Consider the following 15,091-nt stretch of genomic DNA (forward strand, 5'->3'; position numbering starts at 1 on the left):
GCCCCGCCCACTTTGGGAGATGCCAAGCGGGGGTTGGGCGTGTGCCAGGTTCGGCCAAGCGGGCTTCAGCATTCGCCACACCCGCGCACTGTGCCTTTTTCTTGGCCAAACTTTGGCAAGTGCCCAGACGGGCTTGCAACACCATATTGCCATTGTGCTGATTTTGGAAAAAATTCTCTGGATCCAATCTCCAAGGTTTTTCCTTAAAAATGGGGCAAGGATCTTAGGGGATCCCCAGATCCGCTGCACACTCCACTCCTAGCCTAACTAAGCCTCCTGAACGCAGGGGGGGGGGGGGACACCCGCGTCCTGAAGGGACTCTCTGTAGGAGAGGCTTATGACTAATGTTGTAATTTTGGCTTGAGGGTTTGGGTTGTTTGTGGCTTATTTCTTCTTTTTCCCCTCACACAACAAAAACTGTTCCGACCCAGGTGAGGCTATGAAGGGGCGGAACAGCCAAGCTTCTTGGCTCCCAGTTCCTGTCCTCAAAGTGAAAATCTGGTGCTTGGGCAAGACATCTAACACAGCGCTTGGGTCCTGGGGATCGCATTGAATCCTGCACTGTTTTGCAATACATGTTCACATGACACAGCTCAGAATGACCTTGAAAACCAAACGTGTGAAGGAGCATGGAAAGAGAAGGGATGGGTTCTCAGGGAGGAGTGGGGCGTCAAAAGACGGGGAAGAGCCAGAGGATTCTCATGGTCCAAAGGGCCTGTGTGGGGCTGTTTGGGAACAAGCTCGAAATTGGAATGGCACAGATCCCCCACCAAAAGGCCGAAATGTGGACATTAGGCCCAAGTCCCTCCTTCGGAGGTCGTGCTTCGCCGCCAGCCCAGGCTGGACCAGGGCCCTCCAATGTGGGGCACTGGTGTTACGTGCGCCTCCGCTCTGTGGGAAGTGGGATTGGAAACAATGTGGAGCCCACCACAAGTGTTCCTGTGGGCGTGCTAGATGCCCCTCGACCTGCTAAATGAAGACACCCACCAACACAACGGAAAGCACCCAGCTCCAGGCTGAGCAAAGCATGTCCCTTTGTCCTGGACATCGTGGCTTTGGGCGTGTGACTTGCGCTCTGGGAGAGGCTCCCAGACTCGCGGGGACGTTATCCCCTGAGACACGGGAACAAAGCGGGGGCCACTGCGTGCAGTCGGCCGCAAGGTCAGAGGGCGCAGCGGCAGCTGGGCCGGCGCTTCCCGCCCGTCCCCTGCAGCGCACGTCCAACGCCGGCACCACCACCACAGGGGAGCCATCGGCGGCACCGGCGCGGAAGAACCGGCGCCACAGGCCCCACGCTCCCACCAGTCGCCCGGGTCTTCTCCTTCTTCGACAAGCGCGCACAAAGGCGTGTAGAATGGGCGCCGCTGCGGGTGTCACGCCGGCGCCTCGGGCCCACACCCGGTGCGGCGCGGGATGGGCGCGTCTTCCAGACAAGGCAGGCAAGGGCTCCGGGCCCATGCGGCCGGTCCGACACACCGGGACCGGGCGCGCCGGCTGCTCGGCCCGGGGCCCCGCCACCGCTCGGCCACACACACAGACAGCATCCACGAGTAACGGTGCATTGGGCCCAGCGGTGCGCGAGAAACAAAGATACTAGGGCACTGATACTGGGCACTGATACGGGGCACTGATACGGGGCACGGATACGGGGGCACGGATACAACGGGGTGGTGGGGCCGACGGGACGAGAAAGAGGGAGGAGAAGAGTCAGGGGAGGGGCGAGGCGGGGGACACGGGGGCGGGCCGGCGCAGCGGGGCGTCTGAGGCCGACGACGGGGCGTTGCCGACGGCGCCGAACTCGCCTTCGAGGCCCGAGGCGAGGGCGCGGCTGGTGGTGGGCCCGGCCGAGGACGTGAGCGTCGGGCGGAGATCTGCACGGGGGGCGCAAAGACGAGAGAGCCACGGCGTCAGCTGGGGAGGAGAAAGAGGGAGGAGAGGAGGGAGGGGCTGACCGGTAGACGCGGTGGCGGTCTTGGGGCGGGGGACGGGGGCGAGCAGGGCGTCGCCGGAGAGCCCGGCGCGGACGAGGTCTCTGCGGGACTGGGAGCCGAGGACGGCGGGGGTCTTGGCTCTGTTGGGCGAGCGCCGGGGGGGCGGGGGGACGGGGAGGGAGTGGAGGGCGGGGGCGACGACGGTCATTGTGCGGGGCCTGGCGTGGACGGGCATTGGGACGGGCCGGTCGTCCTCCCCCTCCCCGGAGGAGGAGGAGGAGGAAGAGGGACGGACGGGGCCAGGAGGCCGGTGGGCGCGGATGCTCAGGCCGACGTCTGCCGGCGCGAGGGCCTGTTTCGGGCCCGAGGCGGCCGGCCAGCGCGGCGGCCCGGCGGCGACGGAGCGCGTCTTGTGGTGGCCGGGGGCGGGGGCGAAGTCGGTGGAGGACTGGCGGAGGCGGAGGGCGGCCTGGGCGGAGGTGTTGGCGAGCCAGTCGGCGAAGGCCTTCTTGGATGTCGCGGTCTGGGGCCTCTTGGCGGGGCCTGCAGGGTGCTGGAAGTAGGTGCTCTGGGTCGACGAGGGCTGGGGCAGTTGGGGCAGCGGGGAGGGGTCTGCGACGGGGGCCTGGTCGCCCGGCTCCGAGTCCTCCGTGGCCTGCGAGAGCACTTGGTGTAGCGAGTCGCTCTCCCGCGACGACGATGGGAAGTGGTGGGAGGAGGAGGAGAGCGAGGAGGCGGAGGAGAGGCCTTTGAGCATGTAGATGCCGTACCGGGCGGTGCGGGAGGACGAGCGGGGCGGGAGGGCGGCGGAGCAGCCCGGCGACCAACCGCCAGCAGCAGCAGCAGCGGGGCCGGCGGGGAGCGCCGGGTTCAGCGGGCTGGGCGCGGGCAGCTTGGTGTCCAGACTGCTCTTCTTCTTGACCGCCGAGAGCAGCCAGAGCCGTTTCTGGTGGGGCGCCGCGCCGTCGCTGGGGTCCGGCGAGGCCGGCCGGGGACTGTCGCTGAGCGGGTCGGGCTCGCGCATGCGCTGGAGGATCGAGTGGGCCGGGCTGGCGTAGTCCGGCCATTCGCTGAGCGAGCCGGCCCGCTTGAGGTTCTGGACGACGGCGCTGCCGAAGGACTTGATCGAGGGCGCCGGCGCGGGCTTGGCGGCGGCGGCGGCGGGCCGGTCGGGCCCGGCGAGCGGGGCGGGGGCGGAGAAGGAGTGGGCCATGCGGGCCGAGCCGGGCTGCTGGTCGAGGGAGCCCTCGCGACTGGCGGAGGAGCCGGCCTTCTCGGAGAGGAGGTCGGGGTCGGGGCCGGGCTTGCGCTCGTCGGCGTTGCGGACGGCCTTGATCCAGGCGGGCACGGCGACGGCCATCTCGGTGTGCGAGCTTGCGGAGACGCTGAGGGGGTGGCTGTGCGGGCTGGGCGGGGAGGGGCTGCTGGGCTTGTGGCTGAGGAGGCCGGCGTGGGGGGAGTGGGTGGGGCTGAGCAGGTCGGCGGAGAAGTTGTGGGAGGTGGCGATGGAGGCGGAGGAGCTGGAGCGGGGCTGCTGGATGGGGGCGAGGGGGATCCGGCTGGTGTGGTGGGCGTTGCTGTTGCTGTTGGGGAAGGAGGAGTTGGAGAGGGTGGATCGGATGGGTGTCTGTTGGTGCTGCTGGTAGGCCGATGCACGGTCGGGGGAGACGTGGAGGCTTGGGTTTGAGGTCGAGGCCTCGAGGTCGGAGGTGAGGCGGAAGACGGAGAGGAAGGCGGTGATCCACTGCTTGCGGGCGCTCTCGGAGCTGGCGGCGAAGGTGAGTGTGTTCTGGGCGGGGTGGATGGTGGTGGGGTGGGGGGAGGTGGAGGATGAGGCGGGGGAGTTGAGCTGGGAGGACCTGGCGGAGCCCGGGGCGTGGTGGGGGTGGTCGTGGAGGGGCGGGAGGTCGGGGCAGGGGTCTTGGAGGTCGATGAGGGTGGGGGTGTGCCTGGCGGGGTGGGGGTTGCGCCTGGGTCTGAATCCGAAGATCTGCTTGAGGGACTTGCGGTCCTTGAGCGCCTTGAGGCTGTCGCTGGGGGTGTTGTTGGTGAGGGAGGTGCGGTTGGTGGTGCCCATGGCTTCGACGTCGAGGCCGAGGAGGGTGAGTGGCTGGCGGGCGATGGTGAATGGGAAGCTGGCGGGGCTGTTCTGGGTGGCCTGGAGGACCCAGCGGTGGTGGGGGTTGAGCTGGAGGATGTGGGTGGGTTTGGCTGCCTCGTGGGCCGAGCCGACCGAGAAGGGGTCGCCCGGGTAGCACTCCAGCCGGCCGTCGAGGAAGAGCACGGCGTAGGCTGCGAGCGGCGCCGGCGGCTGGGCTTTGCGTCTGGCGGGCGAGGCGGGGTCGGCTGGGCTGGGCAGGGTGGCGAGGGCGCCCTGGAAGATGAGCTTGGCGGAGGGGTCGAGCATTCTTGGGTGGCTGGGTGGCTGGGGGTGGGGTACAACACTGTGAAAATTAGAGGAGGAGAAAACACACACTCTCTCTCTCCTCTGACACTTGCCGAAACAGCAACTTGGCGCACACAGCAACTTGGCGAATACATTTCATACAGCAACAACACTATGTACCACACTCTACTTGATGCCCTGCAGCGCAAACTCCTTCTGGATCAGATGCACCGTCTTCTCCACCAGGCCGAGCAGCCGGCCCACATCCCCATTCCACCCATTCAGCACCCGCTCCCCCTCACGCCCCGCCGCAGACGCAGACCCACCCCCAAAGCGCACCACCCCCGCCGGCCGGTCGATCTTCGCACACACCGTCCCGCTGCTCACCAGCTGCGCCAGCCGCCGCTCCGACTCCCCCGGCGAGAGATCCAGGAGCTCAGACAGCCGCTCGAGCGTCAGCCGGCTGTAGTAGCGCGACACCGCCCGGATGTTCTGCGCACACCAGCCACAGCTCAGCTCAGCTCACATCCTCCCTCCCCCCCCCCCCCCAAAAAAAAAAAACAACAAAAACCAACTCACATGCTCAACCACTCGCTTGTGCAGCTCTTCCCAGCGCCGGTCCCCCGCCAGCGGATCATCCTCCGCGATGTCCCCCACCAGCCCCGAAGTGCCCGCCGGCCCAAACACCCTCGACTTGCGCAGCACCGGGCCATACAGCTCCTGGATCCCCGGCCAACGCATCAACTCGGGCGTCGTGAAACACTTCACCAGGTCACTGCAACACAGAAAATCAGATCCAGCACACACACCCCAACACAGAGGGGAAACCCACTAGACCGCCTCGATCTTCTTCAGCTCCTCCTCCTCCTGCGCCAGCCGGTGGAGCAGATCGCTCTGCTCGTGGTCGTACGGCGCCAGGATCACAAAGTACACCGCGTTGCGCAGCGCAGCCAGCGCCTGGGCCGGCTCGGCCTCCACAGACTTGCACTCGTGGATCGAGCGGTAGTACTTGCACAGGTCGAGGTGCCGGGACATCTTGGAGCCATAGCTGATCATCAGGCCGTAGAACCGCAGCTTGAGATCCTGCGAGAGACAGGGGGTCAGATTGTGTGTTGCACACACTTGGAAGGCACCCCTCACCTCGTTCTCCGCCTCCCCGAGCCACTTGCTGTTGATCTTCTTGCTCACGATCGCCAGCTTCTCCCAGTCCTCCTGGGTCCGGAGCAGGCGCATCTGCTCGAGGATGAAGTCCATCTTCTCCCGTCGCTCCATCGACCCAAACGTCTCCACCTGGAGCTCCTGCATCAGCTCGTTGGCCGTCCCCGGCGCGCCCTCGGCCTCGCGGATCTGGGCCAGCTGCTTGGTCAGCCGGGCGCGCTGGACCTCGAGATAGATCTGGCCATCCACATCAGTTAGTAGGAAGACGACAACCATGATGAGCATGCATGGATCGGGAGCTTACCTTGCCCTCGGTGACCTCCCGGAGACTGTCGATCAACTTGATCTTGTTCGCTTGGTCGAGCTCGCCCAGGAAGCTCATCACTCGATCGACCATCGTCGTCGTCGCCTGGCGCAGCTGGCCGTGCTTGCGAGCCAGCTGGTGCACGTGCAGGCACAGCCCATCGATGTCCTTCGACTCGAACACGATCTGCACAACCTCCAGCAACAAGCGCGAGGTCGACGACAGATCGGAGGCCTACACACACACACACACACACACACCCTCCCTCAGCACACCTCTCACACTCCCTCGGGGAAGAGGGAAGACCCAGGACTCACGTTTCTCGTCTGTTTCTCCAGCCCCAGAAGCTTCTCGAGGCCCTGCTGGAGGCCTCCGTTCTGCAAAAAAACCCACCGAGCGTCAGTGGATCCGGTCAGAAGCACACTCACGGGGGAGGGGGAGAGACTGACTTTGACGAGCTGGCCGACGTCGGCCACCAGCTCATCCACCTCCTTGGTGAAGTCCTTCTCCTGTTTGCGCGCAGTTGGTTCGGCCATCGAGAGATTGTACTGTTTGTGTTGGTTGGCTGAATCTCCGGCCTCTCTTCGTGAGCTGATATCATCATCCCCCTAACCCCCCGGGGAAAACCCCCGAGGCTGCATGACGCGGCTCGGCCGGTGACAGCCCCGAGCTGTGACACCTCGCCCCCTCCGACCACACCAGCCCACCCACCGCCGACCTTGCCCAGCAAAAGAAGTCCAAGGATGACATCGACAGTGACTCTGTGAGTACGATCTCACTCTTTTTTGGAAGACAACTGACGGATGGGTTTCTGGACAGATACCCGCTGTCGAACTACACCTTCTCGACCAAGGAGGCCCAGCCCGAGGAGGACCCCTCGGTGACCTCGCGCCTCCAGCGGCTCCAGAACAACTACGAGGACTTCGGCATGCGCCGGACCGTCGAGGGCATCCTGGTCGTCCACGAGCACGGCCATCCGCACGTGCTCATGCTCCAGATCGCCAACGCCTTCTTCAAGCTGTCCGTCCCCCCCCCCCCCCCCCCCCCCAGAAAACTACGCTCGTCGAGGCAAGGCTGACGGGGATTTGTGTGTAGGCCGGGCGATTATCTCAGGCCGGGCGAGGACGACGTCGAGGGGCTCAAGGAGCGCTTGGACGAGCGGCTCGCCCCGCCCGCCGGCCAGTTCGGCGCCGGCCTCACCAGCGCCCAGGGCCAGAAAGACTGGGAGATCGCCGACTGTCTCTCCCAGTGGTGGCGCCCTAACTGTCTTGAGTCCCATCCCCCCTCCCCACACACCCCCTCGCGCGCATCCTCGCTGACTCGCTCCTCCTGCCCCCGCGCTACCAGACGAAAGCTTCATGGTCCGTCCGCTACCCCCCTTCTACGCGAAGACGCGTCTCGCTCACCCTCTTCTGTGCACAGTATCCCTACGTCCCCGCCCATATCACCAAGCCCAAGGAATGCAAAATGCTCTACCTCGTCCAACTGCCCGAGAAAAGTCAGCCGTTTCTTCGCCTCGGGGTGGGGACACATGCTGACTGCTGGTTTGGACAGAGGTGTTGTCGGTGCCCAAGAACATGAAGCTGCTGGCGATCCCGCTCTTCGAGCTGTACGACAACCCCTCCCGGTAAGTCTCTCTCTCTCTCTCTCTCCACGCGTTTTTGGTAGCTGAAGGAGTGCATGGTCCGCCGAAGGTACGGGCCCCAGCTGGCAGCCATCCCCCACGTCCTCTCCCGCTTCTCGTTCATCTATGCTTAGACCCTCCCCCCGGCCGCCGGCGTCATCAACCCCGTGCCCTGTGAACCACCCTCTGCACACTCCAGGGAACCCATTCTCCTCAGTATGTGCTTCTGGAACAAAACCTTTTCTGTACAAAGCTCCCCCACACACCCGTGTGAGCTTACTTGGCGGAGTCTTTACACGCTGCTGCGGACCGGAATCTGTGCTCAGCTGGCAAGAGTGGGCTTGTTGCGGAGATCTGCGGCCTCCCAGACGTGATCTCTGGAGCCCAAAAAGCGGGATTTCCCGGCGAATATCGGGACTTTTTGGGGGCTCAACTGGCATCTGCCAGCAGGGGAAGTCCTCCATTGGGCTTGCTGCTGAGATCTGTTTTGACACCACATGCGGGGGGTTCAAAGATGAATCTTGTGAGGGCCAGCCTACTATCAGTTCGCTATAAGGCTGTGAAACTACCCAAGAGGATAGTTCGCCGAGATGCTTGATAGTAGATCTGGATTATATAATAAGGTTATTGAATCCTGTTGATGATGATTTGACTTTTGATAGACTGATTTCCCAAGAATGAATTACTCGGATAAACAGAATGAGGAAAATGATAACAAGGAATATCCCAATGAGAAAAGAGAGGAAAGAAAGAACAACCCATCCAAACAGAACAACTATAACAATCAGAACAACACAAGGAAATCTAATGACGTCACAATCAGAACAACACCTCATTGTCCTGGAGTAACAAGAGGATGACAAAAGGCGCATGACTTCAAAACCCCAATCGTCAATCGTCACAACTAAACTCCGGAATATAAAATAGACTAATAGATTAGTCCGTAATAATAACATTGAGTCGTTACAAAATGTGACCAGCCTACTACCTTTACCCAGTCAATGTGTCAACTGGTCCTGCAGACACTGAAAGAACACAAAGAACTAGGAATGCATTTCCAGTTAGAGAACCATAAAAAGAAAGAAATGACAGTTTTGTTTCTTCTATTCTGATGTGAGATTTACCTAGGAGCAGGCTAAAGACCGCTCTGTTCAGAGTGAGATTTTTGTTTTAAAGAAGAAGTTCCTGGCGCTCCGCTTGAGAATCTTCCAAGCAAAGCCTCGACGTCGTCTGCAGTCACAAGTTTGACGTCAGATCTAGCCATGTTTCTTTCATCTCTTTTTACTCTTATTTTATTGCTTACCGCTCTCACTACCTTGATCAAGGGCAAGTTTGGCTTTCCCGTTTCCTATCAATTCGGCTTTGTCTGTTATGATGGAGTTTCAGGTTGCGTTAGTTCTAACGCTTTCCTTTTTCTTTCTTGCCTAGACTGTTTTTTGGATTCTCTGTCGCTCACCTTTGGTGTTTCCTGAGATCCTGTCTTTCAGCGGTTGTTGAATCACGTTTGTGTTCTTACTGCCGACATCAAATCTGATGGATCAGTGTTTCACCTTTGGCGCGGGATTTGGACTGCGGAAAGTGGTTTGCTTAGCTTACCTCTGTCCGCAGCCGGTTTGGATCCTAGTACTCTTCTACTTTTGTTCAAAGAGTACTGTTCACTCAGGCTTGAAATCTCACAGCCTTCCTTGCTTCGAGTTGCAAGATTCAAAGCAGCCTCTGAGACTTGCAACACCTTCAGATTTGCCAAAGACTTTCTGATGATTGTCCTTCCGGTAGGTTTTGTGAGAAAATCGGCAGAGTTTTCTGTTGTTTTGACCTATTGAATCCTCAGAAGACCAACGGCTATGAGCTCGCGCACAAAGTGTAGACGGATTGCCATGTGTTTTGTTCTGAAACTATTTTGAAAAGTTTCACTTTTTGCTAGATCAATTGCACCCCTATTGTCTATGAACACCTCGATGCCCTTGAGTCCCGGTAAGATTAGTGTTTTGTTGGCCAGATTTGCCACCCACGCAAGATCACAACCAAGATCCAAAAAAGCTTTGTACTCTGCTTTGGTGGTAGACAAGGAGACAGTAGATTGTTTGGTTGATTTCCAATTGATGAGACTTGACCCCGCTTGCACTACATAACCGGTGGTTGACCTTCTTGTGTCCGGGCAGTTGCCCCAATCAGAATCTACAAATGCCTGCACTTCCAAGCTTGATTGCTTCACGTAGATTAGACCAATGTTCTTTGTTCCCTTGAGATAGCAGAAGACTTGAATCGCCGCATGATAGTGCTTGATTCCTGGAGATTCCAGGTACTACAACAGCGTGCTCACAGCGTACGCTATGTCAGGCCAAGTGAGTATGCTCAAGTAATTGAGTGATCCTACCAGCACTTGATAGTTTGTCCCTGTCTTCTCAAATTGCCTCTTCTCTTCTTCAGTGGCTTTCTTGAGATATTCTCTAGGATTAAGCGGACATGTAGCAATGTGCAAGTTTTCAAGACCAAATTCATTGATCTTCCTGTCGATATATTGGGTTTGGTTTATTTGTATGCCATCTTCAAATCTTTCAATGTTCATCCCTAATAAGAATTCGGCGTTACCTATGTATTTGATATCAAATTCACTTTCCATCTCCACTTTGAAGACTGTTGGATCATTGCTAATTATCACTAGATCATCTACATGTGCAAATATCCATGTTGCCGGCTTGCCCGCCGTCGCTGTTCGCCAGAATACACACAGATCCGACAGCGCTGCTTGAAAGCCAATTGAGATCAGATAATTAGACAAGCGCTTGTACCAGACAAGTGGCGCTTGCTTTAGGCCATAGATAGCCTTCTTCAGTTTGAGTACGCTGTTTGGAGGACAGTCCAGCCCCGGAGGAGGAAGCAGAGTAACCTTGTCTTCCAATGGACACGTGAGGAAAGCACTCCTCACGTCCAGTTGATGAATCTTCAATCCGTTGTTCACCGCAAAAGACAGCAAGAACCTCAACAAAGCCGGTTTACCGGTTGGAGCTTATTTTGCCTCAAAGTTCAACCCATGAACCTGCTTGAATCCTTGGGCACATATCCTTGCCTTGAATTCTACAACCTGATTCTCTGATCCGAGTTTTTTACGGTATGCCCAGGTTGAGGGAATTGGGTCATTGCCTTCCACTCTGACACGGACAATCCACACGTCATGCTTCTTCATGTTCTCAACTTCTTTCGCCTCCGCCTACTGCCAGCTCATCGCCTGCTTGTGATTCTTTGGCTTGATCAAGACCGTTACCGTGTACGCTTGCCTCCTCTCCTGTTTCCCGGTGACTATATTTCGCTCATCTATACCGCCTATGATTGCTTGAGCCGGGACAGTTGGTGAGTCATCCACCTCCCATCCATCACCACCTGCTTCTTCCTCTTCTTGCGCAGGCGTTGAATTCAGCTTACTGAGTATGTCTGCGATTTCACGCTCTTCATGCTTGCTTTTGTCCGCTGTCTCTTGCTCCTGATCCGGATTCAACTCCTCCTCCTCATTGAATGGTAGTTCAGACGCAGCATTGAAAATTGGTAGTTGGTCAAAGGTCCCTCTATGGCTCCTGTTCAGCGCGCCAAGTTCCGGGAAGGACAGTTTGTCAAAGTGCGCATGTTTTGCCGTGACCACTTGCTTGTCTTCCAAACGGCAGATCTTGTAGGACAAATAGTCGTTCTCATATCCGAGTAAGACCCCTTCCCACAATATTGATCCAAATTTTTCCGTTCTAGCCTGCTTTGGTTTGACTACCCAGACCCGACATCCAAATGGCCAAAAGAAGTTCATGTTGGGCTGTAACTTGAACATCAGCTCCACCGGCGACTTCTTTCTCTTAGATAATGATGGTAAGCAGTTGGTTGTCAATGTGGCAGTTTTAACAGCCTTGCCCCACCATTCCGGTTAGAGATGGCAAACAGGTACCTGTCTGAATTCAATGAAACCGCTTCTTGAGTGCTTGTGATCAAATAAATTCAATATGTAAAACTTCCATGAGATGAAGAACTACTTGAAATTGAGTAAGACACTCAGCTAACTGCATGGTAAGGCACACATACAAGTGCAGATGGAAAATAGCTCACAGGTACCTGTGGGCTATTTGCCATCTGGCCTTGTATGTGTGCCTTACCATGCAGTTAGCTGAGTGTCCTACTCAAGTTCAAGTAGTTCTTCATCTCATGGAAGTGTTACATATTGAATTGATTTGATCACAAGCACTCAAGAAGCGGTTTCATTGAAATAAGACAGGTACCTGTTTGCCATCTCTAATTCCAATGCAAGATTTGATTGCATGATCAGGCATCTAGTCATGTTGATTATGGTCCGATTCGCCCTTTCAGCTAGACCGTTCTTCTGCGGAGTGTACGGTGGCGCCACATTGTGCTGTATTCCGACCTCTTTAAGGATTTTGCTGAGTTTGGTGTTGCAAAATTCACTGCCTCCGTCGGTAATTAGCTTCTTCATGACCTGGCCCGTCTGCTTCTTGTACAAGCTCCTGAACGTCTGAATCTCCTCCATTGCCTGAGACTTTTCCTTAAGGATTGCAGTATGTATGAACCCGGTGTGCTGATCAACCAGCGTCAGAAAGTATCTGGCGCCCCCATTCGTCAATGGTGATATTCCACTAGATCTCCGTGGACCACCTCCAGCGGCGCCGCTGAATCCTTGAAATGGCTATTGCAAGATGTTTGCGTAACGTTGCCTTTCATGCAGGTGTCATAAGCATGCAGGGTTTTCTTTGGGGATGTTGATTTTTACATTCTGTGTTTTACATTGCATGTGCAATGTAAAACCACAAGCATGTAAAATTCCACATTCCGCCCCAATCAAATAATATTACATTTGTCCGGCTAAATCAGTTATCATGTAAAATATGACAAGTAAAGCATGCCATGTAAAAGTGCCCCCTGAGGCATACCAAGAACAAGATTACACACCAATTCTTACAATGTCAGGCCATTGTAAAGTTACACCCGTAAAAGTTGCAAATATAGGCAATTAAATTGAAATTACATTGTTTGCCTTACAAGGCCCCCCAATGTAAAAATCATGAAATGTAAAACTCATACAGTTTGTCTCTGGATGCAATTTTACATGCTACTTCGTTGACATTTGTAGGAAGGAAATGACAGATACAAGCCAGAAACCGGGGAAAAATGACAAAAACAACAGCAAAATATTAGGGGGGATCAAACATCTGGTTTACCGGCTTGCTTCTTCCCGCTCTTGCACAACCTAGTAAAAAAACCAGCGCATAACAACAAACAATAACAACCAAGAAAGACAAACCGGGAAAAAATACAGAACAGAAAGACAAGTTGTACGCCTCTCACGCACCCCGGGCCCTCCTACCACACCCTCTCCCTGTCTTTGGTTTGATCACCTCCGCGTCCACACGCCTTTCATTCCAAAAAGAAACCACCTTTCCTGCGGCGGTCAAGGGTACCTTCCTTTCCCGGGGCCGGCTCGCAATGGACCTTTTCTTTGGTTGGACAGGCTTGCGTCCGGTGGCAGTTGCTGCGGGGAGGGAGAAGGAGACCGGCTGAGAATTGGCCAGAGATGCCGTCAAGCCAGGTCCAGGTGAGGCGTTGTCATCTAGTCAAGGGAAAATAACCAGAAAAGTCAGTTCGCCCGCCTGCTGAATTATGAATGGGAAGAGGAGAAGCATAGCCCTCACCTTTCTTCGCAACTTGAGATGGCTTCCATCTATTTTCTTGCCAGTAGGCCCCAGCTTGGGCCTGGATCCTCTCCGAATCAACATCGGCCATAGATTCCGGCTTGAAAGTGAGTGTGGTTTTGACCTCTGGGCTCTTCTTGGGACGACCACGTTTTTCTGGAACGGTCAGAGACTTGACAGGAGCAGATGATAAAAGCATAAAATTGTCAGAGAAATCACCCTTTGCCGGATCCAGACCAACCGCCAGAGCCTGGGAAGGCGCAAAGCCTGACAAAACCTTAAAGATCTTAATGGGGCGGAAACACTTTGCCAGCGTTATATCTAGTGTTGAAGTTGGGCCCAGTTTTGAGGATATTTCTGTCTCAACGGGAAGGCCACGCCTTACTGGGCCGCTGCGCTTTTCCAGGGAAATATCAACCCCCAGAGCCGGGGAGGGAGTGGTGGTCACTTCCGCATTCACGTTTGCTCGACGTCAGATTTGAATCTTCAAGGATTGTACATGAGCATCAGCCGCGGAATTGGCCATAGGCAATACATCTGAAATGCAATGCTGAGGGTCAGTTGGCTGGTAAAAAATATTACTGAAGCTCTTCCAAGGCTTACCTTGCATTGTACCATCTTTATTGGCCGATGTGATTGAGATGGATGGTACCGGTATGGTGAGGGGAATATTGCCGGACACCTGGATTTCTGAGGAGGTTGCAGGCGGTTCCCCATTGTAAGACATCCTCAAGAGTGTTTTCATTCATGTAAAGGGAATTTGAGTTGGAAATTGGGGGTTATCCTTCAAGATTTGCGCGGTACTCTTGTTGACAAAGGCTGACTCCTCAGAGGTCCAACATCGTGAATAAATGAGCCAGCTTGTGTGCTCCTGAGCTCCACTTATGTTCCCCGGAATCATATCCAAAATATAAGCACGCCCTGCTTTTATTTGGTCGTCATGGCGCCACACTCCCAATAACCCATTAGCATGACACAAGACTTTGCCCCAGTAATGTGAATGGCCAAAGAAACCACAAGATATTAGAGTGTATTCCTTGCCAAGCATCGTGAGTTTGAATGGACAGTTCATTTCGCTCATGAACTTCAGCTGATCATCTTTGTCAGGGATGGTTGCAGTTTCAATGTGAAAATATAGACGCGCAGGCGGCGTGGCTTCAGCAGAGCTGATCACCAATAGTTCTTGTAACTTGTCAGGATCACAAACAGCCGGGTCTTCATTCTTCTTCCCTTTGCAACCTCTTTTTTTCTTTGGATTGGCCACACAAGATTTGCAATGGAGCCCGTTGAAACCATTGAGACCGACCGTTGACCAACGTGTCATGAGCTGTGCAGGATCGGTCCGACTGATTCCATTCCGATCAAACATAGAATCTTTGATTCTGAGGACAGTAAATGATATATTTTTGTGGGGATGATGGACTTGGCCTTGGTGACAAGGACAGGTGAATATGCGGGACTCATTGACCAAAAATAAACTGCGGAATACCTTGCATGAATTCTTTTTTGGATCAAGGATGCTCTCAATGAAAAGATCACAGGATGCAAACTTCCCAGGGACAAATGAATCGGGAAGAAGCGCCTGAATATCATTGAATAAAGCCCTGGATCCCATGGTCAAGAAATTGAGCAGTCCCTTACTTTCTGTCAGCTCGTGGGTGGCCCGTGATGAGAAATGTGCAATGACCTGGTTAAATAAGTCGGTATCTTTTCCACCGGGTTGTTTCAGCCACAGAGGGCTGAAGGTTGCGTAGAGAGATTCGAGTGCAGCTGCCAACCAACAGCGATTTGACAGCTCCTTTGGTTTGGCAACTGCCGTGTAGGAAGCATAGGTTGTGTGCTGGTTCCAATCAATGTTGACGGAGTTTGGTGGTCGCCCTGTCTTGGATTTTTTGGCTGTTTTCTTGTCTAGTAGCAAATCAGTGGTGTCCAGCAGGCGGCCGTTGTTCTTGGTGGCACATTCCTTGGTAGCTGCTCTTTGTCTCTTTGTAGGTTTGGTCCAGCCAA

The 15,091-nt window shown here is 55.6% G+C and overlaps 3 protein-coding genes across 3 annotated transcripts; 1 reads left to right on the forward strand and 2 right to left on the reverse strand.

Annotated features, from left to right (window-relative positions):
* Positions 1 to 1,593: 1,593 nt before the first annotated feature.
* Positions 1,594 to 6,315, reverse strand: PtA15_3A414 (uncharacterized protein; the record flags this gene model as incomplete). The annotated part of the gene is made up of 15 exons (XM_053167381.1): positions 1,594 to 1,627; positions 1,772 to 1,871; positions 1,953 to 2,040; positions 2,227 to 2,283; positions 2,431 to 2,614; positions 2,702 to 3,570; positions 3,667 to 4,223; positions 4,305 to 4,375; positions 4,508 to 4,809; positions 4,897 to 5,092; positions 5,150 to 5,400; positions 5,458 to 5,712; positions 5,780 to 6,013; positions 6,097 to 6,156; positions 6,229 to 6,315. The coding sequence occupies 15 exons, from the start codon at positions 6,313 to 6,315 to the stop codon at positions 1,594 to 1,596; spliced, it is 3,345 nt and encodes a 1,114-aa protein (XP_053018603.1).
* A 207-nt stretch (positions 6,316 to 6,522) lies between these two features.
* On the forward strand, positions 6,523 to 7,537 carry PtA15_3A415 (uncharacterized protein; the record flags this gene model as incomplete). Its single annotated transcript, XM_053167382.1, has 7 exons — positions 6,523 to 6,542; positions 6,599 to 6,799; positions 6,875 to 7,044; positions 7,127 to 7,140; positions 7,202 to 7,277; positions 7,334 to 7,406; positions 7,474 to 7,537. The coding sequence occupies 7 exons, from the start codon at positions 6,523 to 6,525 to the stop codon at positions 7,535 to 7,537; spliced, it is 618 nt and encodes a 205-aa protein (XP_053018604.1).
* Positions 7,538 to 12,596: 5,059 nt separating this feature from the next.
* On the reverse strand, positions 12,597 to 13,283 carry PtA15_3A416 (uncharacterized protein; the record flags this gene model as incomplete). Its single annotated transcript, XM_053167383.1, has 3 exons — positions 12,597 to 12,642; positions 12,885 to 13,002; positions 13,085 to 13,283. The coding sequence occupies 3 exons, from the start codon at positions 13,281 to 13,283 to the stop codon at positions 12,597 to 12,599; spliced, it is 363 nt and encodes a 120-aa protein (XP_053018605.1).
* Between the last annotated feature and the right edge of the window lie 1,808 nt (positions 13,284 to 15,091).

The sequence above is a fragment of the Puccinia triticina genome, chromosome 3A (assembly GCF_026914185.1).
Source record: "Puccinia triticina chromosome 3A, complete sequence".
In the NCBI taxonomy this organism is placed as follows: domain Eukaryota; kingdom Fungi; phylum Basidiomycota; class Pucciniomycetes; order Pucciniales; family Pucciniaceae; genus Puccinia; species Puccinia triticina.